Raw genomic sequence first — 26,818 nt, forward strand, 5'->3', positions numbered from 1 at the left:
TCTTGACATTTTTTTATTAACAGAATTTAGACTTGTTTGTCAGAAAGATAGTTCAGAGAGAAAGGTGCTTGCCCTGAATGTAGCAGACTCTGATTTGGTCCCTGGCACTGAATATGGTCTTCTAAGAGCCATTTTGAAATTTCTGAGGAGATATAAATAACATAAAGTTAAATTTATCTTCTTTTTGTTTTTTTGTTTTTTGGGTCACATCGGGGAATTGAACAGTGGTCTATCCTAGGTCAGACACTTGCAAGGCAAATGCACTACAGCTGCACCATTACTCCAGCCCCTAAAGTTATCTTCTTAACCATTTTTAAGGGTACAATTGAGGAGAATTCATCATAATTACACTTTTATGCAATCATCATTATCATCTATTTCCAGAACTCTTTCATCTTGCAGAACTGAAAATGTACTCATTAAACAATAATCCATTATCCCACCCATTCGCCTGCCCTTCTGGTCACTGAATCCAGGTCTCTGGACACTACCAATCTACTACCCCTAAGAATTTTATTGTGTTTAGAATCACAGTATTTTGAGTGGCTTATATAGTAAAGCATATGCCTTTAAGATTTATTTGTGGTGCAAAATGTCCTTATTTCATTTATTTTTTTATTTATCTTTGGCCACACCCAGAAGTGCTCAGGGGCTACTCTTGGCTCTGCACTCAGGAGTTATTTCTGGGGGTCCTAAGGGACCATATGGGATGCAAGGCAAATGTCCTACCTGTTGTACTATTGCTCTGGCCCCTGTCCTTCCTTTTAAAAGTAAAATAGGTGCCAAGCTCCTTAAAACTGTATGTATACAATATATCATATATACCATATTTTGTTTGGGGGAAGGATATACTTAGCTGTGCTCAAGGCTTACTCCTAACTCTACATGCACAGAGATGAATCCTGGTGGCCTCAGCTAACCATATGGAGTGCCAGGGTTGTACTATCACTCCGGCACCTACCATAATCTGTTTATATACTTATCTGTCAATGGATACCAGAGCCTCTTACATTTTTTGCCTACTGTGAAAAACATAACTAATAACATGATATGCAAAACTTCTCAAAATTTTTTTCAGTTCTTGTAGGTAAATACTAATAATTATATTTTAGTGAAATCTCGATTAAAATCAAGTAATCTGTTATTGATGATGTAATAATTTTCACAAATATAACTGCTAATGAACTCCCTACCCTTTTTTCCATTTTTTTTTAAATTTTCTATTCTCTTTCTCTTTCTTTTTTTCTTTTTTTTTTTTTTTTTTTTTTTTTTTTGGTTTTTGGGCCACACCCAGTGACACTTTGGGGTTACTCCTGGCTATGCACTCAGAAATCGCTCCTGGCTTGGGGTACCATATGGGACACACCAGGGGATTAAACTATGGTCCATCCTAGGCTAGTGCAAGCAAGGTAGAAGCCTTACCACTTGCACCACTACTCTGGCCCTTCTATTTCTTAATAACTTTGCTTTCTGTCATCCTGAAACAAATGTATTATGATCAGTTATGTCAACAATGTGATATATTTTCTTAAAATAAAAAAAGAACAAGGAATCTGCCATCAATATTCTTATGAACTTAGCATCAATGTCTATGCAAGTGCTTGTGGAGAAAGTCAATCCCACCCCACCCCTTACCCCCAATCTCAGTACCTAGTACAGCACAAGAGTACAAAGACCTTGGGGTCAGAAAAAAGAATTGGTGACATATTATTGCTCCACTTCTTCCTATTGTATGAACTTGGAGAAATCAAGGTCAAACTAGTCTTTAGGTCTCAAGTACCAAATTCATACAGAGAAGGTAATTATATCCATCCCATTGTATGGTTATAAAAATGAACTGAACAAGGGGTATAACATACTTAGTATACAGACAATACTCAATAGAGGTAACACATAATTAAAGAACTCTCTTTATAAAGAAAGACCTTAGGATAAGCTGAAAACTGCCTACTTAAAACTTACCTATGCATTAATTCAAATTCTACCTACTAGGAAAAACAGAGGCCATATCTAATCATTCTTCTACAGGTATTTGCTTCAGGCATTGAACTAGCATTCCACTGGGAACTAGTCTTTGGGAGAAAGGCAGCCCACTTAGTATTTTTTAATGCAGGAGATCTTTTCTGCATTCATAAGGTTCAAGAGTCTATTCAAATCCCTCTGTAAAATTTCTCCTATGAAGGTAGAAAACAAAACTTTCATTTCCCAGAAAACTCTCCATAATTTGCTTAGCACAAGTTACCCGCATTACTAACAGAAGTATCAAGACAAAAAAAATATAAGCTTGCCTAACAACTTACTCATATTCAAATGATGTCTTTAAAAATTCCTTTAAAAATTTCTTTAAAAAATGCCCCCCCCCCCAGGAAATGGAAGGCATTGGTGGTGGGAATGTTGCACTGGTGAGGGGGGTGTTCCTTTTCTTTTATTTACGTAACTGAAACCCAACTAACATGCTTGTAATCATGTTTCTTAAACAAAAATATTTAAAAAACGTTTCCTCCAAAACAAATGGCTCCCCCAAAAGCAGCTAATTTCAAAAGCAGATTATGAAAAAAAATTGAAATAGCAGATTATGAATGTTAATATCTACATCTAGGATGTTCACTTTCTCCCAGAAAATAGTTTTTTTTTAATTTTATATATGCCTTAGAAATAAAGTATTTAGAGTTCAAAATTTTTACATTTGGAAGAGAAAAAAAATTTTAATAAGAAAGGCAATTCCATTACCAGAGTTTCTCACGAGACAATTGGGGATGGCTTTCTTTACGCCAAATGTGGCAGGTGTCACTGTGATAAGAAGCATTTAAGCTGTTGTCCTGATGATGCCAAATATTTAACAGAAATAAAAAACATTCAGTTCCAGATGCCAATATTTGGGTCTAACTACATGACATCATTCATCCAGATGCATGGAAAATCTGGATTTTTAAGAACTGAATTTTTGTGGTCAATATCATGAAGACTCACTTTCTGGGGTTAAATGAGGCATCTGGGAAACAAAGCCAGATTAGAATGGAACATGCTTTGATGCTCAGGAAAGGAACCGAACAAGACACAGGGTAGAAATCAAGTGATGTGAATCACAGCTTATGCTTAAAAAAAGTTCAACGTATGGCACAAACGTGACATTTCAAAAGTGCATTCTGAGGTCCTTAATGAAGCCACCTAAGCACTAATGCTTTGAGAGGGACATGAAGAACAGAGAGACAGACCCTACTTCTCCCCTTCCCTTTGGACATGAACATAGGAGCCAAATGCAAGAATGAAAATGAGGTTCTTCTCTTTTAATGCCTTCACGGTAATTATTCAACTTCAAATCCTCCCTGTTCGGTATTTGAAGGTAAGGGAAAATAAGCAATAAATGTCAACAATTTTTATGAGCAGTAATGAATAGGAAATGTTAATCCCAGACCGTCAGATACAAGCAGTTTTCGAAGAAATGCAGAGATGGGAGAGTCAAGAGTTAACCTTCTCCCTCCTTTTCTGGCTCCCCCCTTTCCTCCCAGCTGCCTCCTCTGAAGCTGTACTTTGGGTGACCCTGTTTCAGTGTAAGAAAGCCTTCAGATGCAATGAGGTTTAACCCACACTGTCGACAGAGCAATAAAACTCCTTTACAGAGAGAGAGCCCGAGTGGACCAGGAAGCGTCCTCATAAGCACCTGGCCGGGGAATTACACAGATAAACAGGCTATAAATTAGGTACCTGGAGATTAGAGGCCTGGCATAGGCACACTCAGTCCTGGAGATTATTCATTCTCCCATTAGCCTACAGAGACCACTAGGAGAAAACTTGCTTCCTGTCCGTGATCATGATCTTGGGTCATGTCCCAATGAGGAAATCAGGATCGTTTCCTTCAAAACACGAATCTAATCACATTTCAGAAACCTCTAAGTATCTCTCCATCGACTTCCTTTAAACTCAAAGTCTTCCATTAATTAATAACAGCCAAACTTCCAAACAAATTACTTCTGAGTCTAAACTACCACAAAACACAACCATCTATGGAACAAAAAAAGCTCCCGATGTCCTTCTCTACTCTCATCCCTGCCACCACTTTTAAACCATAACATCACCATAACACATAGGGACTCCCTCCCTCCACCCCTAGCCCTTGACCCCTCAGTGACCAACACCTTCTTTTTCTGTACCAACACCAGCAACTTCTTATAAGACTCAAAAATGGTCCTTTCTCATCTCCTTTAGCAAGTTGGTCAACTTAAAACTTCTTAATAAAGCTCAAAAAATGGTCCTTTCGCATCTTTTAGCAAGCTGGTCAACTTCCTGGGACATAGAAGGAAACATCAGAGTGCTTGGATCCCCAAACCCAGCATATACTCTCGATGTCACTGGTACCCTTACAACTTGTGGGGGACCCTTGGGAGCTGCTCGCACATGGAGATGATGGAGCGACCTGAATTCCTGGAGGAGGAAACACACAGAATGGAGCTCAAGCAGGTCTGTTGAGATGCTTTCCTCTTCTGCACCCTCCTTAGAAGCACAAACCGGCAGGTGAGAGTTGTCCAGACTTTCAAAGAGCACTGAAACAGGTGGCTGTAGGGCTGGGGACAAGGGAGGGGGTGGGAGAAAGGGGGACCAAAAAGGGGCAGCGGGGAGATGCAGGCAGTCACGTGGAAAGACGAATTCGGAGGCACCTGATGGATAAAACAAGCGGCACCACATACAGAAAAGTTGAGAGCGGCCCACCTGTGTCTGTTGCGGGATATTTACAAAGCTTGGATCCCGGGGTCCAACACTGACGAATCGGTTTGCGGGGGAAGTGCTGGGTGTCGAGTAGGCTGTGAAGGGAAGGGACACATGCGTTCAGGAAGCAGCACGAGATTGCACACGCAAACAACACCAAAACACACAGTCTCCGAGCCCACGCAGCTGATTAAGGAGGAAGTGTACCAACATCGCGGCTAGCTGAGGGATGGATTGGGGGCTAGCACTGGGCATTTTAGACAGTCAGAAGGCGGGGTGTGGGGGTGGGAGTTGGCTTGCAAAGACAGCTGGGGTAAAACCATGTCAAATGGGGGGCTCTGCTAAGCTCTCCCTCCTTCCCCCCCCGCCAACCTCCAAATTAGATCATGCAGGACATTTGCAGAGCAGATTTGGGGAGTTAAATATGAGCTCTGGGAAGAGCTTGCTTAGTTTTTCCGAGCACAGGGAGAAAGGAATTATTTGGAAAGGGCAGGGAAGAAGTTCGTATTTGCAATCTTGCTTTGGACACTACTATGTAGCTGCAAAATAAATAAATAAATAAAATCTGCTCCTTTAATATTAACTATTTCAGGGGTTCTCCAGCAAGGAGATGGAAACCCAGTGTTATTAGAGGCCCATTGTCTTTAGTGTCTTTAGAACCAGTGTCTTTAGGGGATCAGCTGAGTGTTTCGTATCTTTGGATGTTTTGCACATCTATCCACAGTTGTGATCTTCCTCTCCTGTAACCCCACTGTCATGTGGAACCCCACAGTCATTCCATTGACTCTGGAACCCCATTGTAAACAAAGCCACTTGGGTTTCTGATCTTTCCCTGTACATGAAAGTGCCTTGGGTTGTACACCTGCAGATGAAGAGGAAAACTTAAGCAGCTTAGGAGCTAGACTGGCTCATAGGTCCATTGGGCATGTTTGGTTTTTGATATCCTGCTTGTTTCTTTGCCACAGGTTCTGAAGATGAATTCACACTCTCTGCACTGTAGTTTTTTGTTTGTTTGTTTGTTTAGAGAGACTATATCCTATTGACAAATTTTAAATTCCTTAAAAACACTTGTTAAATAAACCTAGATTTGGCAAGGATGTTGTAATGGGGGGCACACACTTTAGACACATAGTATGAAAGTTGAAAAGTGTTATATATAAAAAGAATAACAGAAAACAAAACAAAAAAAAAGGAAAAAACGAACAAGAGAAAATTAAGGCTCTAATACCAAGTGACTGGATCTCCATCTGCCTTTGGGACAACATTTTTTGTTCACGCTTTGACTTTCTGTGTTCCAGAATACTACTCATTTCTGACTTCCTTTGTTAACATTTCTAAGGGTTAAAAACAAAAACAAAACAAAGAAAAGACTGCAGCCATCTGGCTTAAGTGGTGTCGGTCATTTTTGGTAAGAGCTCTGCCATCCCCAAAGATTTGTGGCAGTCACTTGTGGGACTACGAGAAACCAGCACTGCAGAGGATGAACAAGTATCCCCAATGCCTCCCAGTACTCAACTTTCTTGGCATGAGAAATGGTTTTAGATGGAGCTGTTCATTAATGACTTTATATAAGATGATCTCAGTGGGCTAGCCTGTTAACAATCTGAATCTCTCCAGCCCAGCTTAGCTCAGACTAAAAAGAACAGATTTGAGATCTACCTCTACATCCTGCATGGCTCTTTCCCGAAGGGATATGGGGGACAAAGAATTCTTTTTTAAAGTTAGGTAAAATCAGTATTTTCTATTAATTGTATCATTCAGGTATCTGCTTTTTGTTTTGTTTTGTTTTATTTTTGGGCTGCACCTGGCAGTGCTCGAGGCTTACTTCTGGATCTGTGCTATTGCTTTATTTTGGTGCATTTTAAGGAGTCCTGACAGAAAGGTCTAAGTTAAAAATGATGGGCTGAAATTACCTGCTGGTGTATTTACCTGCTCTTGGGGCACAAAGAGGATGTGGGGGAGATAAGGAGGAAGCCAGTGGATGAAATAACCTGTTCAACCTGTTAGTGGTTGGAGTGGGGGGAAGGAATGAAAGGCATGATGGGTATGCTAAGGGGCTAAAAGGAAGTCACTGAGAATGGTGAGGGCCCTGGGAGTTTTGAGGGATAGTGTTGACTCCAAGACATCTCACATCAGAAAAAGCATGTTGACTCATCCAAGGGGACATGGCATCTGTGTGTACCTGTGCATGTATGTGTACTTATATAAAAAATAGTCCTGTCCGCTCACAGCAAGCTCAGTCTGCAAAAGCTTGTGTTACGTCTTGGCTCTTTTAGTTTGGCTGATATTTGCTGTATGAAAGGTGCAGGCACATAGTGAATTTAGTCCCTCAGAACACACTGAGGCAAGCACTGTAGAAATCCCTCCTTCAATCACAAGCCAAACCCTGCAGTTTTCAGAGATGAAGGATCCCTTAGGTTACTACAACTATTCTCAAATTTGCTCTAGGGTTGGAAAAATAAAACTGGGATCCCAAGAGTAGGTTTGCATTAAAATAGACCATTATGACTACAAAACTGAGAGTCTCTGAGTACCCCGGCCATGAAATGGAACAAATTTATGCTACAGAAAAAGCTTCTGGGAAAAATTAAGGAAATAGGAAAAACAAGAAAAGGAAGAAAAAAAAATCTGGCTTAGTTTCCATGACTGCAGCTCAAATAGGCAGTAAGCAAGTTCCTGTCTAACAAGGGGTAGTTCCAGAAATGATAGGTCACACATTAAGTTTGATTCTCCCAAAGACATGGTGCAAGAAGGGAGTTATAATGTGAACAAAATGCCTCAATTGAAAATTATTTCAACAACCACATATATCATAGTGAATCAATTATCTATGCACAGTGAAGAGGTTTCAACATGAATATAAAATCAAGCAATAGGGGGCAATGTGATAATTAATTATATACAACTGTGTTTACTGTGCTATTATATCACATTCATATCTTCCTTAATTATAATTCTTGCCCTATTTACAACAGCAGTAATCAAATGCTGCAAAAAAAGAGAGCTTCAGGAAATTATGAATTCCAAAAATAACTTTCTGGGAGATTTTTGTAGGCATCTGGGAGGAGCTCTAAGTGACTATTTAGGGATATTTGATCATTTTTTTTATAAAGGCAACAGGGAAATCAATTAGCTCTAAACTCATAGTAAAAGTCCTTGTAGAAATAGGACTATTAGAAGTCCTATTAGAATTCAGATTATCGATTCTTTGACTGCTTCTGGGATGGAGAGTGTTTGTTTTTTTTTTAGCAGTCACTTTGCCTATCTGAACAACATCACCACAAATCATTTCCCTAAAACCATACTGAGTCATTCCTTTCAGAAACTTCAATCTACTTTCATTTGTACAAATCTGACCCTCTTTTTTACCCTCTTTTTATTTTATATTAAAATTTTTGGGAGAGGAGGTCACCAGGAATTCAACTTGGGTCAACTGTGAGCAAGGCAAGCACCCTACCTGCTATGGGGGGTGGGTAGACCCCACTGCTTAATGTATTTCTTCATGTTATTCAGAAGTTTTAACTTAGCCCCAGCCACAAGGGTAAATGTCCAAAGCCTAAGCCAGAATTTGCTCCCTGAGACTGAAAAATCTGTATTTCACTTCTCTTATACCTGGTGACTTCTTTCATTCTTCCCTTAAGCAATTTAAGTCCTGCCTAAGGAAAGGCATTGTACAGTGGGCTGAGCAAGGGTTCTAAACCAGTACTGGGTGTGGGGGGGATGGCTTGGGAGAACTTTTTTGGGAGGTTGGAGAGATACCGCAGCAGCCAATCCAGGACCTAAAGTGGTTGGTTCGAATCCTGGCAACTCATATGGTCCCCTGTGCCTGCCAGGAGCTATTTCTGAACAGATAGCCAGAAGTAACCCCTGAGCACCGCCAGGTATGGCCCAAAAAACAAAAACAAAAAAAAGAACTTTTTTGAAAATAAGTAATTGTTTTACAAGGACTCTGTGGAGGCTGGACTCTCTCCCTGAAAGTTTTTATTTTTATTATTTTTGTGGGTGCTGTGATTTGATATTCAGTTTCCTAATTGTCTGAGATCTGAACTGTTGCTTTATATTTCAGCACGTTACTCTTAGTCTGTTAATCTAACAGTGTGCTCTAACATGCTAATTTAGTTTGCATAGGGGAGAATAACTCGTGATACCACTGTGTAGAGGGTAGTTGTTTAAATATTTTACGAAGATATTAAAACCAGAAATACTTGGTGTTAATGGGGTGGAAGGATGAGTTTGTTTTGAGGATTCTAACACATCTGCAATGTTTTTATCTCTGAAAATTTTTAACGTGTTTAAGAAAAGGGGCCAAACCCTCTTTAGAAATCAAAGTGTCTAAATAAGAAATAAAAGTAGAAATTAAAATATATGTTAACATTTTAAAAGGAGACAGAGGCTCCTTGGGAGAACCCCTCTATGACATCATAAGGGGTGTCCCTGTCTGTCTGGGAACCCAACAGAGCCTCAGGGTTTGTGTTTGTCTTGAGATGCTCTCAGAGTGTTTACAAGGCTCTTCTATCTAAAGAGTAAGAGCTGTGTCTGGGAGGCCTAACTTTTCCGGCTAATCCATCAGTCCAGGGTCTGCCTAACAGTCTGCCCTTGCCCTTTAATAAGTTTACTTGACTAGAGGCTAAAATATAGCCAATGCTTCTGAGTAATGAAGTTCACATCTTTCCTGCTATTTGGGTGTGTGTGTGTGTGTGTGTGTGTGTGTGTGTGTGTGTGTGTGTGTGTGTGAGGGATGAAGAAGGACCCAAGGAAATTATATCAAGATGTTAAAATATTTGTGCCAATGTCCACTGATATTAAATTACTGAAATCAGACAGGCCAGAAAATAGGAATTCAGGTTGCTGGTTTGGAAAGTGGTCAGATGTAGGGTATAGTTTAAACAATTTACCAAGGGCACATACTACCAGTGGTTTCTAATATAATGTGGTTTAGTTAACACAGACACAAAGAAATAAGGCCATACCCAGCAGTGCTCAGGGCTTACTCCTGTTTCTATACTCAGGAGTCATTCCTAGTAGGGTGCTAGGGAACCCTATGGTGTGCTGGGAATCAAACCAGAAACAGCCAAATGTGAGAGAAGGTCTTGACCCTTAAAGCATTTGACTGGCCTTTAATTAACTCCAATTGTAGCCTGTACACATCAACTTGTGAAGCATAAGCAATCACTAAACTAGATCATCACTATTGAGCAGAGGAGAACATTCAGATCAGCTTCCATATGCCACTGAAATACGATCAACTACTCTTTGCTTTTGAATTCTGAATTGGGATGTACAAGAGTGTAAATCATGCTTTGGCCCTGATGCCAGTCCCACCATCCAAGTGCCCACATTCCTTCACTATTGCCATTGAGTGCTTTGCTTTTTTTATTCCCACCATAAGTATCAGGGGCCATTGGGGACTAAAGTGCCCTTTGGGCCAATCTAATCTCCCTCCAGTGTACAGAGAATACTGGACAAGGGCAGCCAAGTGGTATCTCTGGGTCCTAAAGCACTTGGACAGGAACAGGTCCAGCTCACTGTCCTGGGAGGAAAATTGAAGAGGGAGAAGCCTTGGGTCAGAGATTCTGGACTCACTTGAGAGAGAGAAGCAATGGGTCCCCCCCCCCCACTCCACCCAGACTTCTTAGACTACAAACTGGTAACTAAGAAAAAAGAAAAAATCTGTGCCTTGCTCCCTCTGTGATCCCAATGCTATGATCCTCCTTCACTCCCTGAAACTGTACCTAGCCTGACTTCTGGAACACCTGGTCAAAGATGTCTATTCAAATATTCATATTTTGTCTTGAGCTCTGGGACAGTTCTAGACTGAGCCTCTGAGAAGACTATTTTTATAGTGGTTGCTGTACTGGAGGTGCTGGGGATCGAACCCAGACTGTCGTACATGCCAAGCAAGTGTTCTACTGCTAAGTTATATGCCCCACTCTGGGAGAATCAAAGGTGATTAGGTCCCACTCTCACCTCTTAAACATGAGGATCTAAAAAGAATGAGCACAGAAAAGGAAGACAGAACTGCTTGTGAGTCTAGAAATAAAACTGTATGTAAAGGGGCAGGAGAGGAACAACCAGGGCCATACACAAAAGTCTTTCTAGAAGAGATGAAGAGGGCATGTGAGACAGGCTGGCAAAGACAGTAGCAAGTCCCAACAAAGGCCACAGAAGCCCAAGAACATGGAAACATAGGTAGAAGGGAGGAAAGCAGAAGAGGTTGGGTAGTACTAAGGGTCAGAGACCTGAGTGTTTGAGTTCTGAGGGGGAATTGCCTACTGAATTTATTTTCCTTTTAAGAGGAAGAAATAATTCATAACACACATATGCCCAGTTTCTAGTCTCCACAGACATCCTCATGCCCTCACCCTTGCCCTGCTTAGCTCAGCTCTCCCATGTACTGCCCCTGTGCCCTTACTTTCAGCAAGTCAGGCAGATTCCAGGTGGGGACTCTTCTCCAAAACCAATGAGTCAGAAGTTCCACTTCATTTGGGACGGATGTCCTGGACTGCCACTACCTCCCTGGGAGAGTGCTAGTAACAGAATGGCAGGAACAGGAACCTGCCTGGGAAGTATAAATAACCAGAACCTGAGTACTCCTGGGTACTTTATTCAGAGGCTGACAGTGACCCCTGACAGTGAAGAGGGAGTGCTGGAGAAAATAATCAGTTGCACCCTCCAAACAGAGATGGGATGAAATCCCTCACTGAAGTCTTTTCCTGCCATGCTCTTTTAAAGAACAAAGGTTTGCAGAGCAACTGATTGCCATTTCTTCATATAGCACAGAAACGATTAGAAAATAGATGAACTCATTTCTGAACAAAACCCATTACAATTGAACTCATTGAGGAGCTATGGACAGCACTATTTCTTGCAAGGTCACAGAAGGAATGTCAGGAAAGTGGAGTGTTTCCTCCCAACCAATCTATGGGTATTGACAAGCTTACAGGGGATGGGTCGGCATTACTGATAGCCTGAAAAAGCCCTGGAAACACACACAGCTTGCACTCACTCATGCTCTGGTATTTAGGAACTCAGAAACTCCCACATGACTGAATGGATGCTCAAATTTCCCCCCAGATGTTTGGACGCTTGAAGATAACCATGCTGAATTTCCATTATTGTGATCACATCTGTGCAGTCAGTCAGTTACCTCATTCTATTCTCTCTGCAAATCTTTTGTCTCTACAAACAAGTTCCCAACACCAACAACAGAGACTCAGCCTTTGGGGCATGAAATTAAAGCCTACTTATCACTAGTAAATTATTACAGAACAACAAACCCACAAGCTTTCTTCCTGAAAAGCTAATGAATTCTAACTTTCATGTATTAGCATTATTTAACATGGATAGTAACTATCTCCATGACATGTCTAATGTACCAACAGTTCGCAAACATCATGAAAAGAATCAATTCAGCCAGATGGCTTGGCTTGGCTGGTATTTCTTATTTGTAGTAAGGATCCTTTAAGGGATCCAGGGATTCATGCTACATCTAAGATATTTTAAGATAATTCATGTGTGTATATAGAAAGAACAGGACCTAAGCAATATGAGGGGATGCCTAGAGTTTATGGCTCCAACATGTATGTTATCGAGGCATTTTATGTATGCTTCTTGAACAGGTCTACCAAAATTGTACCTGCAATACATGTAGTTAAAAAATTAATCTCAAAGACTAAGAACACAGCCTTGTGTAGATTCACTTAAAGTTATTTCTGACGGCTATCTCAAATTCTATCACTACCATTTATTTTTATGTGTAGGATGTGTTGTTCAACTGATAGGAAAGATTTATTGATCAGAAGCAACAATCATGTATGGGTAGGCACAGGTAAGAATTATATTAGAGGAGAGCCAGGGGGATAAAACCTTGGATTCAGCTGAGGTTTACTAAAAAAAGAAACTACGATCAATATATTGGATCACTCCCTTTTGAAAGGCTTCTGCAGCCTCTCAAATGGCATTGTAACTCTGTAAATCTACTTTTGGGAATTCATTCGCAACAAGTACTTAAAAGAACAGACAAAGATTTATGCTGCAAGATGTTCATTACAGCATTACTTATAGGAGCAACACCCTGGAACCAACGTCTAAGTTAGTGCTGCACCCGTATGTTGAACTATTTTATTTTTATTAAAAATCTTTAATGCTATCATGACACACTTATAAAAGGAAATAAAACAGACTCAAAATTAAATTTTGGCTCACTATTTCTTTTGTCCTTCTTTCTTTATTCTTTTTGTTTGTTTTTTTTTTTTTGGGTCACACCCGGCAGTGCTCACTGGTTACTCCTGGCTTTATGCTCAGAAATCCCTCCTGGCAGGCTTGGGGGACCATATGGGATGCCGGGATTTGAACCACTGACCTTCTGAATGCAAGGAAAACGCCTTACCTCCGTGCTATCTCTCCGGCCCCTCTTTCTTTATTCTTTTTAAAAAAGGTTTTAGCACCTATAGCACTCTTTTGTTTATTTGTTTATTTATATTATTTTTGGGTTTTGGGCCATACCTGGTGGTACTCAGGGGTTACTCCTGGCTCTGAACTCAAAACCCTACCCAATGTGCTATCATTCCAGCCTTCTCTTTATTCTTTTTTAAGGAAAGTGCTCACGAGGGGGGACAGTAGCACAGAACTCAGCAACTATCCTCTAAATTCATAAAAAGTAGTCTACATTTTTAAAGGGTTTATAGTGCATGCCATATTGGCAGATATTTAAGTTATTACCAATATTTCTATTATAAATCATGTTGCAATGAAACGTTGAGTAAATCTTTGTTGACAGGTTCAACTACATGTATAATTTCTAGTTAGATTCTTTGCAATTATATAGATTCACATGTAACTTATATATGTCCTTTTATATCTCTCAAATACTAAATTGTCTCTGGAGAGATTAAATCAATTCTGAGCTCTCTAATTATCTAGGGGAATATGAAAAGCTTTCACATCTTTACCAGTATAGTAGAGTGGGACACTTTTTGACCTTTGTCAATCTGATAAGAAACAATACATTTGCTTTAATTTGTATTGCTTTTATGCTACATGAATAAGATACCTTTTATAAGTTTTCTATTTATCTACCATTAAATTGATGATCTTTAATATTTTAATAACTATATATAATATATAACAGCCTTTTGCCATATTGTAAATATATTTTCTACTTTCTTTTTTTTGCCTTTTGAGTTTATGGTGTTTTGCTCAGCAAAGGCTTTTGATATCTATAGAATAGAATTCATCAGTCTTTCCTCACATGGATTTTTTGGGTACCTTATAGTATTTTAAAATCTAATATTTGTATGATTATTTTTGTTCTAGTTTAAATCTATTTTGATGTGAGGAATGTCATTTTTTTCTGGATGACTTGTCTAAAATTTCCTTTACCGAGTAATACTTTTCTCTAACCTAATATGAAATGCCACTATGCTCAAATATTTTTAAATTATATAAATATGGAGGCTGGAAAGAAAGCATAGCAGAAAGGGTGTTCCTTGAATGTAGCTGACATAGGTTTGATCCCTGGTATCCAATATTGTCCCCTGAGTCTGCCAGTAGGAGTAACCCCTGAGCATCACTGGGTATGACCCCCAAACCGCAAAAATTTTATATAAATATGGATTTCTTACAAATTCAGAAGTGTTTAAATATAAATGGATAGATGAGACAACAGAGGCTCTGGTAGATGATTTAATAACATTGTGGAAACAGATCATAGTAAAAGAAGGTGTGGCATTAATGATATCAAATACTTGTGAGATGGCAAGAATGAGGACAGAGTTCTTTGGAATTTTCTGTATCCCGTCTGTGTGGTTGGCTGTAAGAATATTTCAAAAGGTGAAGAACTGACTGCAAAGAATGAGTTTTACTGAATATGAACTTTTTCTTGTTAATTTTGAAGCAATACTAGGGATTGAACTCAGGGTCTCATACATGTAAGGGACAAGGAATGATAAAGCATTTTGTGGAATGAAGACTAATGCCTTTTTAAAATTCTCTTGTAATTATTCATCAGTTTTCCTCTGCGAGATGAAGCATGGTCCTTATGTCATCTAAAAACTGTCCAAATATGACATGCCATTGAATGATTTCCTTTGAATTTAATTACTGATTTAAAATATGTTATACACAGACACAAAAGGATGAGTGAAAAGGAGACCTGTCATTATTTGGATGAAAATCCAGAAACTAATTTTCTAAGCATTTGTCAATAGTCTGAACTCTGCTGAGCTATGGAAATAAGGGAATACTTCCTTTATAAACATCTCCTGTGTTTTGCTTTTTTGTGTTATTATTTTATCTCCTCCCCCTCCAATCTTCCACGCCTTTTCCTGCTAACAAGAATTCTTGTGGTCATAGAAACCAATTCGTACTAAAGTAAAATAAACACTAACAACATCTTCTGACCTCTGCTATAGGGTGGTGTGTGTGTGTGTGTGTGTGTGTGTGTGCGTGTGTATAAAATGATGGCTCTGTTATAGGGTCTTGGCTGTGAAACTATAGCAGCTTTGAGTTAAATAAAAAATTCTGATTAAGTGCTATGACCCAGCGTCTGGACTCAAGTTCAAAGGGGCTGGGTAAGGAAAATGCCTCCCTACACCTGTCTAAGTGACCTTGAGAAAGTTATCTTATCTTGCCATGCTGTGTCTTTCTCAATTAGGCTGAATGTTTGCTTTGCAGGGCTGTGGTGAGGATGAAAACAGGATACTACACATAAAAACAATTTTTTAAATGCCTCCTCCATTAGAAAAGCTCCACACTTTGTTGTTGCTGTTATCAATTTCAGACATGCAAGGGCATGTGAGTGGGCTTCATAATTTGTTCATTGACACTATGAGATGGCAGGAAGAGCATGGGGAGACTTGAGTTTTAGGAAGATGGAAATAAATAACTGGAAGAAATAACTGGGAGGGTCTGGGACACATGGATGGTGGCCAAGGGAACTGATGGCATACATAACTCCTAATAATAGTGGGGGAGATGGGTGGGTTGGGAAGAAAGCTGGACCAGAGATGATGTAAAGACAGTGGTAGAGGGTTGTGGACACTTCAGTGTCAGTTGTATGCAGCCTCTCTGTAAATTGATGCATTTTTTTTGTTTTGCTTTGTGTTTTAAGCCACACCCAACAGTGCCCAAGTCTTACTCTTGGCTCTGCACTCAGGATTCTCTCCTGGGGGAACTCCTGGATGAGAGATGGTACCAGGTATCAGTTGGTTTACAAATACACTATACTATCTCTCTGACTCAGATAGCAACATGATCAAATTCAACCACTTTTGTAATCCCATGATCTAAACTATAACAATCAAAATAACTGAATAATAATAGGTAGAGAGCTTTGCTAAGCAAGAAGGACTGAATATCTTCTAATGACTATACTGTAAAATTTCAATCCTAGTCATTGGTTATTGTTGTCTGTGGTTAAGAGGCTCATAGTCCTTTACAATATGGGTTCTGCAAGAATCACTGGAGATATAAAAATAAATAATAAAGAGAAATTGATATTAATGCTTCTACTTTAATATAATTTGAGTTTAAAAACAACAAAAATTCATGGCTCAAAAGGAATAGAGAAAATGTTTATGGATCTTTTATGCAATTTTAAGTAGGGTTTTTGTGTTGCTAATTATTTTTAACCAGGAATAATATGCATAGTTTATCTTTCTTCTTCATTCAAAAACTTTTTAAAATTCCTAATTATAATTCTAGGCTATGATACTAATCTTTAATTTCTTTTCTGAAAAAGCCCACTTTAAAGTATAATCTTGTTGCTAACATTATGTAAAAATTGGATCTTACAAAACAATTAAGAAAAAATATAGTGTGCTTTGAATGAACATACCAGAAATAGATCCAAACATCAGGCAGAGTTTCTTCTGGTACTATCTATTTGTTTGCTTATTTACTTTGGGAGAAATTTGGGGGTTATTCTTGGCTCTATGTGCTAGGCCCACATGCACTGTTGGAAATTAAATTGGAGTTAGCTGCATGTAAGGCAAGCATCTCAAGTCTTGTACTATCTCTCCAACTTTCTACTTGCTTTCTACTTACATATTGGAAAAGAAGTTTTCCTCTAAATAGATAAGATGGAACTCAGTGAATTTCAAAGAACTGCCATAGGTGGGATGTTATGATCATCAGTTTCACCATGAGACTCCCTGAGGGAATCTCAGACACAGTTTGGCCAAGCTGAATTCAATCTCCTCTCCTCGCCCAGAGCACTTCTTCCTAAGAGAAAACCACTACTTTTACTCAACCCACCCCTACGGTGCCAACAAAGCTTGCAGTCTAACCTATTAATTATTTTCCCCCCTCATCTCACATTGGTACAAATTGGGTTCCTCCAAGTCACCTCCCTTCCATCCCCATTCACCCTGTTTTATTCTCCATTGTTCTTTGTGATCACCAACTAATTTACTTAAACTTTGGTGACTCCTGGTCTACAAGCAAGAAAATCATCTGTTCTATTTACTTTTGCATCCCTTGCATGCCAGAATAGTTAGTGGCTGGCATGTAGAAGACATTCAAGATTCTGATTTTTTAAAACAGACAAACAAAAAGAAGTCTCCTGATTTTTGTCTTATTCCTTGCAATTTTTTTTTTCAACAAAGCCTTCAGTGTGTCTGATAAAGTGTAAGTAGAATCTTTCATCTTGCCCCTTTCTTACTCTCTCAAAGAAAATGCTTCAATTTTTATGATGGCCATCAAGAAACAACAGTGTCTCTCGTGAAAGATCCCAAACATCCAAGGGATTCCCCTTAGACCTGGCCACCTCCTTCGACTCACTCACTGTTCACTTCTTACCTGCCTCTAGCATGGGATGTTACCATCACCATTCCTTCTGCTTAGAAAGTTCTTCCCACTCCTCTCCCTTCCTCCAGTTATCCCTACAGTTTTGAGCAAATCTTAGATCAAGTTTTCTTTTCTCTGATCACCTCAGCATGGCTACAGTCCACCTCCACTTATCCTGACTATACTCCCTTTTCCTTTTCAGCACTCACTTATCACTGTTTTACTATCACCTACCAAATACACTTGCTGTTTGGTCAGATGGCTTTCTTCCATCTCCAAAATATAAGAGCTTTTGACCTCTCTCATTTCCAACAAAATCCTAGCATCTAGAATGTTCCTTGACAACAGCCAATGAGTCAATAACTACTGATCAATTGAATAAAAGAAGCAATTGGCTTTCCCTCAGTAACAGGACCCACACAGGTAGTTAATCAGTTGGTATAGCACTAACTGGTTGCGAATTACTCTTACAGGCTATTGATTCTATTGGTCACAGATTCTCAAGGAAATCAGACACCCTCTATCACTCTTTCTCCAAATAAATCATCAACATCAAAGTTCTCTTTGAGAGCAGAACTGTTCGCTCCACTCCCACTCTCCTATTTTCCAAGCCACTGGTAAGGATTATTCCCATTAAAATGTATTTATTGCCCCACCTCCACCCCTGATGTGCCTGAGCCCTGTTTTTCTGGCCACAGCTGCAAGTTAAATATTGGTGCCAGAGGCAACTGATTAGTTTAAAAATATACACTCTGCTTTGGGCCAGCATGCATTTGTATTTCATTATAAGAGGATATTAAGCATGATGCCTTGGACTTTTAACTGTCTACAACACAGCACATCTGTCCCCTAGTTCATCCTGACAAGTTGCTGGTGGGAGAGAACAATCCATGAGATTCCCATTGTCAAGGAAGGGAGCCAAGACCCAGAGAAAGAAAGCTAGGAATTCAAGGAACCCCAGGCATGAAGCCATTCCAAAGTTCTCAATGGAAAAAGCTCTGCTGGGTCATACAATTAATGGTTTGAAATCACCCCTGACAGGCTAGGGACCATAGGGGATGCCGGGAATCAAACTGGGTCTCTCCCAAGTTGACTGCATGCAAGGCAAATGCCCTACCACTGTGTTATCTCTCCAGCCCCGATACTGAATATTTGTACCTAATAAATATCTCGTTGTGATGTGACTTCTTGTGATTGTGAGTGCGAATAAACTGACAAAAATAAACAGGACCTAACCACTCCGTGGTTTTAATTTTTAGGAAAGTGCCTAATTTATAAAACTGTATATTTGGCACTAACTCTTTTATACAGGGGCAATCCAATTTTAGATCCTGAACACCCCACCCCGCGCCAGCTGGTTTTTCAGAAGAAAGGTTCTTTCTCATTTAGAGTTGCAACACAGAAAGTTATTCTCACTAAATAGCTATGATGTCACCCCTTCAAGCATACCTGAGGTCCCACACATGGGCTAAATTCCTTTTCAAGTGTATGGTAGCACCTAAGCATTCCTCTGTCCCTGGGTTTCCCTTATGAACTGCATGTTTACCAGCTGTCACAATACAGCTCACATTGCTTTGGAGTATGGAATAATCATTTTATTAGATCCCAAGCAGCCAACTTAGTACTTGGCAGACGACAGGTGTTTCAGATGTAAAGGCTGAAGAAATGAATAAATACAAGGTGGTCTAAGATGAATATTAAGGGATAGGGAGGAAGCTCCTTCCCTCTTTATGTTTGTTCTCTACCATATACTCCAGGATCCTCTTCACTTCCACACTACTTTTGATATGTGATGTGCTAGGAAGTTGAATTTAGATGTGAACTGTTGATTCTGTCACCTTCTCTCAGTGGGGGAAGGCACTGACAGAACTACCAATTTATTTCTCTGGGCCTCCATGCAATCATCAACTCTGCACTGGAGAGCAGACCCTGAGGGAGTGCTTGGGGAGGCCAGCATGGTCGGATGTGTTTAGGCTGAAGCTTAGGAAGCCCATTTTCCATAGTTCTAAATGATTCTCAACTGATAAGAGGATATAGTATGTTTTTTTTTCATCTAAATTTCCCATGTATTTTATAGACCCATTTATTCAGAACTCATCTAAGACACTATTAGTTGGATTGGGGGAGTAGGTAGGGATACTTATCTCATCAATGTGGATCACTGGGCTTTAAGATTATGAATTCTGAGATGGCTCTATGTTCTACATGAAAGGTCTTCCAGACCTCATTCTCTTACTAGTAGAGAAGATAAGGTAATAGGTAGTACAAAGCCATCTGTTATGGTGAACTCAGAAACAAGAGCTAAAATATACAAGAAGAACTTAGCTGCCCCAATCAGTAAAATTTTCTTTAGTCTATATTGCTGTGATTTAAAAACAAAGTACCAATCTATCTATATCAAACTTTGGTACTCTCTCTTCTGATACTTTATTTTCTCCAGAAACCCTTAAATACTATTTTAATGAACATGAAGCATAAGGCTTGGATGTGCCAAGACCATAATGCTGAAGGAATGTTTGATGCTGGCTGGAGAGGATGGGAAGTATCTTCTGAACTGAATACTGTGATTCATTCCATGGAGCATAGTCCAAAGTATGGACTCAGGGGATCAGCCTGATTTAGAGGTCTGAGTCACATGTTCATGTTCTTTTATACGTATTTCACCAGAACCTAAGCCTAAAGTCTTCCCAGGACTTCAGTAGGTAAAGTTTCAGAAGATTCATAATAAAACACTTTATTTGGAGTTTATGGCTATCAGGCCTGACTTTACTCAACCCTGTTTCAAAGGTAGTTTTCCTCTTATTTTATAGATAAGGAGGCTCTGATTCAGAGAGAAATACAGCTAGCAATTTGAAAGGTGAACAACTGAGCAACTATATTTTAAATTATACTAGCTATATTCCCACTTTTGCACACTGCTTAAAAAGATCAGACCCCCTTTATTAGAAAACATTTTAGGGAACTGGAGGAAAGAGGGTAAGTTTATAAAGAAGTGGCAAAATTTTATCACATGTATTTAAAAGAATGTGCCAATGTCCTGTATAGCTAGAAATAGAAAAGAGGGACCCAGTTGCATGATCAAGGCAACACATTCACTTCCCTCTTGACAAGCCAATATCCCCCAGTGACTAAAAATTTATTGACTTTGGAGATGACTCTATCCAATGCACTCTGAATCTTATTCATACCCCCTAAAGCAGGGGTCTCAAACTCAATTTAACTGGGGGCCGCAGGAGGCAAAGTCGGGGTGATCCTTGAGTGCAAAGTCAGTAGTAAGCCTTGAACATTGGGGGTTGTGACCAAACAACTAAAACAAAACAAAACAAAAAAATAATCCTCTAGTGCAGGGTCACAAAATGTTGTACAGAGGGCCGCAAATGGCCCTTGGGCCACGAGTTTGAGCCCCCTGCCCTAAAGCAAATCATACCTAGGAGCATTTGCTTCTCTGAAACTTCTTTCCTAAACTTAGTTTCCAAGACCTGTTTGCTTCCTAGGTCACTGGAAACTTAGAGCTTTCACATTTGTTGACTAAAGTAGAGCTACCTTTTACTAGGAGAAGTAGGTACCTGAAAATTTGCCTCTGAATTCTTGATCTCTGTGCTATAATCCAGAATTCATGGCACAATCACACTACTTCTGCACGAACTATCCAAATGAATAAACACTAGCTAACCCAAAGTTTAACCCTCAGACCTATGTCCAGGGGAAGCTCTAGATAGATATTCTGGTTTCAGTCCCTCAAGAGGCAACTAGACAATGGCTTTTGTATCAACAGAGAATCCTGTTTTGTTTTTTTCATCTTGTCACTTTGCCCAATGAAGTTCCTGGCATTCCCAACACTGGAAGTCTGGTAAACTAAGAGGTACATGTGAGTATCCTTCACTAAAGGTTATCCAATCCCAAAGCTTTGATTTCTCTGGAGCTTTCTTTTTCATGCTCTCCTCCATTCAATTTGAATTACTGCTGCTCAGATTCTTGATTTAATACTTCTTGCCTGGCATCTTCTAATCTTTTCCTTAGCTGATCTCTTTTTTTCTTGTCTTACTTCTTTTAAAGGCTGCCTTTAAATTTGTCCTTTGAGCCACTGTCAAATCCCTTCCTATCCTGTTATCCCATCTGAAAATTGTGAGGAAGATGCTCATCACATCCTCTACCAAGGGCAAGTGGTTCATCCCTCACTTGGGAACTCTACCTCCAGTATTACCCCCTTTGACATATACCAAATAAAAGTCAAAACTGTGTTCAAATTCTTGCAAATCCTTTTCCATTGCTAATAGATTAGAAACATGGAAAGATATATTCTCTCTAATTCATCAAGTACACATTCATAACACCTAAAATTTTTTGATATCCTAAACTGTCTGATCACACATTCCCATATGATTCAGAAAAGAGCCAGGAGTTCCCTTTCTTTTTCTATCCAACCCTACCTTCTATTTCCTCTCCCGGCCAAGCATCAACACACAAGTGCCATGGCTACTAGCTCTGATCTCCTGCCAGGCTCTGAGTCTTGGCGGATATTCAATGTACACACTTTAGAATTGTTACTTTGATCCTGACTTTTTCTTCTCCTATTTGATGGATGAAGTGTCTGACCTTTAAACTCATCAGGTGCATTGCTCGGGGACCGGAAGATATTGGAAGGCAAGGCTAGAGTGAAGGGAGAGAGCCTTTGGACTTATAAGAATTGATACAAAGCTTCTATGTGTGATGATCATGAAGACAGCACTCAAAGTCATTCAAGCAAAACACACAATGTAATAACATATTTTGATCTCAGTCTTGGGATGAATGGTCATCTACTCAAGCACTCCATCCTTTCTATAGCTGTTGTAGTGGGTAGAAAGCAGGGCAGGGCACAGTGTGTTCTGTTTCTGACTGCAAACTCAGACTCCCTCCCTCCCTCCATAACTGAGATCAATCAGTGATCCCTGGAACCTGGGACATTGTGGGTGGGGCAAAGCCTGGGTAAATATACAAGAGCCCAGGGCATTTTTCATGGTCAACGCCTGCTCTCAGCCATACTTACTTGGTGAGGTGGGGGAGGCTGCACCTCCTTCCGTTGATGTTGTTGGGGGTTTTGTGTCTGGCACCGGCAGAGGCACAGGCCTGGCCATCGGTGGTGGTGGTGGCGGTGGCAACATTGGGGTGGGAAGGAATGGGTTGTGCACTTTGCCTTGGCTGCTCCCGTTGGGCTGCAGGAAGTTAAGAAGAAACAGCCACAAGAAAGAGAAGAAATAAACATTCACCATTAGTTCCTTCTGAAACAAAATTGTTCATTGGGTGTTTTTTTTAATGTAAATTACTATATTTCTGGGTGCTAGAATTCTTTCTTAAAAAACATGGGTGAAGAATTATTGAGTTTTTCTTAAGGCCTTACTTATGCTCAAAGCTTCCTAAACTTTTCCCTTGAATGATACCTGGAATAATCCACCAATGAGGATTATGGGTCTGTCACTGGATTTTTGCTTAGAATGGTCTGAGTTGATTCTGACTGCAAGCTTCATCATAATTCTTCTGACTATTAAGTATTTATTTTAATGTATGTATTTTATAAGCTGTTGCATTATTTCATCATGTCTAGTTGCAGAATTAATAATAAAGTTTTGAAATATGCCTGAGATGAAAAAATATTTTATTTTCACTCTTCAAAGTTGATATTATATAACATTTAATAAATATGTGAAGTGAACATAAAAATTTCTTTCACATATTGTATAACATCAGGCACTGAAACTTTAGAATTCAGCTGTCAAAATCCTGCTAGGGAAAAATATCACTTCTAATTCTGATTTAAATTATATAAGCATATGCCATAAGAGTCATATTTATGTGGTTGCCTGATGTTCGTGCAACCAAATAACAGCTCTTCAACAAAAGAAAGTTTTCCTTCAACACAAGAACATTCATTTCATTTTCAAGTTTTTCAAAAGTCCCATAAAAATCCCCCTATAAAACTTTGCTCAAAATGCAAAAACGGGGCCTTTGACAGTTTATAGACGGTAATGCCCGGACTACTGATACAAAAGCCAGAGATGGAAAAATTAGATGAAATTTATTTTTTTCATGGTTTTCCAAGGTGACTTATTTGAGAGTAAGACTGAGACATACTCTTACACTAATGATAGAACGGCTCATGTGTAAGCTTACAGACCCAAATAAAATTTCAGTGGTCCCAGGCTGTGAAGCTAAACCTTAATGACTCTGCAGAGGCAGTCTGTTCCTGTCAATGCTCTCTAAGATATTTAGTAGGGCTGCTAAAAGACTATCTTGTCTGACCATCAAAATGCTGCGCTTTCCTGCTAGCAAACTCACCCGTGTGCTCTCTCTGAGGGGGCTAAAAGTCTGTAAGTGAATGCTTTAGAATAAGCCAAGCAAATGAATACACAAGCAAAAAGGAAAAGGCACCATATTGATTTGTTGTCTAGACAGAAATGTATCTGCTAACACATCACCAGACATTAGTCCAAGCTGCCTGTTCTGTTTCAGAGATGCAGAATCAGGTATTTTTTGCAAGGGGAGAAATTAGCAATAGGACTGTGTGATATCACTTTCTAAATCAGACCAGTATCATTGGTGTTACTTTGTGGCTCTGTGCACAGTCATCTGAAGGAAATGAAAAATTAATTTGACCTTATTTATTGTTATCATTATGGGCTTTAGGTTGAACTATCCACTGAAAACACTTAGCTCTATATTTGTCATAAAATGGGTAAAAAAATTTTTTTAAATCACATTTGGGATTCCAATTACATTTGGAATATGATTTCAGGTTGTGATTGTGTGGTTTACTTGAGGGAGGAAAAAAAGAGAAAATTCATTTGGAGCTATTGAATACTGTTTAGCTTTGTACAAAGATAAGTGGGAAAGATAACTACTTGCAGAAATAACAAACTATAATAAACTGTACTTCCAGCATCTTGAGTTCAAGTACTGGTCAACTTGATCTAAAGTGTTAGAAGACTGTATTTCTAAAAAATATCAACTCAGTTGATCTGAAACATCTGTGCCCCCTCTTCCCACCACCACCCCCAAATCATTATTTTAAATTATTTGGTCTTTCTATTTTGTCAACTCTGCAAGCCTGAGGGTTAGTACGCATGAGGTGGAATTATTAGCCCACAGACTGTAGAAGGTTATACAGTTCACACTGCGATGATTTATCCCCATAAAGTTGACAGTTGCGAATTTAACACAAACACTGTTTTGAAACCCCAGCCAATCATTATTTGAGCAAGTTAACTTTCCCACAATCTAGAATAAATATGACATTTGCCTGCAGTCAGTCAGCAGAACATTAGCGTGCAATGTCACGAGGTCCTAAGGTCTCCCCTTGTCATTTTTACATTCGGCTAATATTTCCAAAGAAATGGGGGTAAAAAAAAAGCGGTTTCCTTACATTGAGGAACCCCACCTGTCCAGCCTGCTGACCAGCATCAGGGCAGACAAGTTGGACAAACTCTTTCAGCGTCTCCTGAGGGTGATAGCGGATGGCCGGGTGTGAGAAGTAAGGGCCTGGCTGCTGGATGATGGGTGATGTCGGAAAATGAAGAGTCGATGGTGTCGCATGTGGACTTGCTGAAAGAGAAGAAAATGTCATTGTTAAGATGAGAAAGTTTTGCTCGGCCACAGTGTCTAATCTAACCCCAATGCTCCTTTTTTAAATTCCTTTTCAACCCCATTCGAAGTGCTGCTCATGTGACTGAATTATACACTGGCCTAGTCGCCTTGATTTTCTTCCTCAGGCTCAAAGGCAAACATGGAGGTTTCGATTAGGGTAGAATTTCAAGCTGTCTTTCTACTTTCAGTGGCCATAAGTTATAAAGGCATTAATAATCGTTGGTGAAGCCGAAGATTATTCATTACCTTAAGAGCCTTTTTAATGAAGCAAGCAATAAAAAATGTATTGGGTAGATTAGACCTGATTTAACTGACATTACATATGACAAATTCCAGTTTGCCCATATGGATCCCCTTTCATGCTGAGCTATCCATAGACAATAATTCATTGTTAAAGCTCTCAGACCCCTTTCAAGGAAGTTTCCAGGGACTAATTTCAGGATGAAATTTTTTTGAAGTCTATAGTAAATGATCACTTAATGAATCTGTGTGATTCAGGCACCTCACTTTTTGTGGAAGGTCTAGGTCACTTGCCTATCCCCACACTCCACTCCCACCTTTCTTTGCCATTTTCAGGCCAAACTCAGAAATGTGTATGTTTTAGATAAGAGGATACCACAGGCCGAAGAGGCAGCAATCCCTTCTAAACCCTTGGCCCTCAGCCCATAAAAACTGATAAAACACTCAGACAACAATTATTCCGTGATAGTTGAACCCAGTAATATTCCCTTGGCACAAGAAGATTAGGTTAGGTTTAAAAACTTATGGGAGGTGATTAATAATTTTTCTGAGAGAACTTTTGCCCTTGATTTGGAAGAGTGTGTGGTAAAGCCTCTTGAAGGATAAGAGCAGCATGAGGAGAGCAGGTTGAAGAGACATGAGCCCAGTAATACGGCTGGGATAGTCATTCTCCCTTCTCACAGAATAGCTCCATTCCAAATCACAAGAGAGAATTGCTCCTTTCTTACTTTTTTTAAGGGCTGTAACCTTAGGATTTGTGGAGTTCCTGTAGAGAGAAAACAAAAGAAGTGCCCCAAATTGTGGGGGGCAGAGAGATAAGACTTTATTCTGACAGGGAGTGGGAGTAAAACACAGAATTTAAGAGCAAGACAGGGTCACCATCCAGAGCTCTCTCTGGACCACAGTGGAGTCCACAAAGGAAGAGGCAAGCACAACATACCACTGAGTCTTCTTGCTCAATACCAGGATGCCTGTAGGAATTTTGGTCCTTTTGAACTAATATTTGGCATGGTCAAGTATTTGAGGGGCAGAAGATCATCTCTAGTTTGGGCAAGGGAGGGCTGAAAGAACTGAAACCCAACTACAGTCATGTTTGTAATCATGGTGTTTAAATAAAGATATAAAAAAAGGAAAAAAAGAATTAGGAGGGAAAAAGAACATAACAGTCTAGTCTCTTAGAAGATTTGAAGAGACCCTTTAAATCATATAACATTTTTCCTGGTTGGGGAGGGGTTCCCCTGATCGTCACTCTCTCTTGATTTTCCATTCTGGGACACATGACCAACTGTTCCCTGGTACCAGTAAATTGAAGTGCTCAAACCCTTTCAGCTTTCCAACAGTTTCTTACCTCACCCTCCAAAGGGGAAGTCTGTGAATGATGCCTACAATATTTACTCTCTAGAAACTCAAATGTACATCTACAGGATCAAAGTCTATCCAGGGGCTGGAAAGGGCTATTTCTTCCCTC

General features: G+C 39.6%; 1 protein-coding gene across 4 annotated transcripts in view; it reads right to left on the minus strand.

Moving 5' to 3' along the window:
- NFIA (nuclear factor I A) overlaps positions 1 to 26,818 on the minus strand; it is a 400,594-nt gene that overhangs the window by 39,922 nt on the left and 333,854 nt on the right. For 2 of the 4 annotated variants that reach the window (XM_049774402.1, XM_049774400.1), the window contains 3 exons: positions 24,890 to 25,068; positions 22,520 to 22,685; positions 4,708 to 4,799 (listed from right to left, as the gene is read on the minus strand). In XM_049774402.1, the coding sequence (XP_049630359.1) occupies positions 4,708 to 4,799; positions 22,520 to 22,685; positions 24,890 to 25,068 (437 nt within the window). The remainder of the gene's footprint in view (positions 1 to 4,707; positions 4,800 to 22,519; positions 22,686 to 24,889; positions 25,069 to 26,818) is intronic. The other 2 variants (XM_049774401.1, XM_049774403.1) reach the window with 2 other exon arrangements.

Source organism: Suncus etruscus, chromosome 6 (genome assembly GCF_024139225.1).
Source record: "Suncus etruscus isolate mSunEtr1 chromosome 6, mSunEtr1.pri.cur, whole genome shotgun sequence".
NCBI classification, from domain to species: Eukaryota; Metazoa; Chordata; class Mammalia; order Eulipotyphla; family Soricidae; genus Suncus; species Suncus etruscus.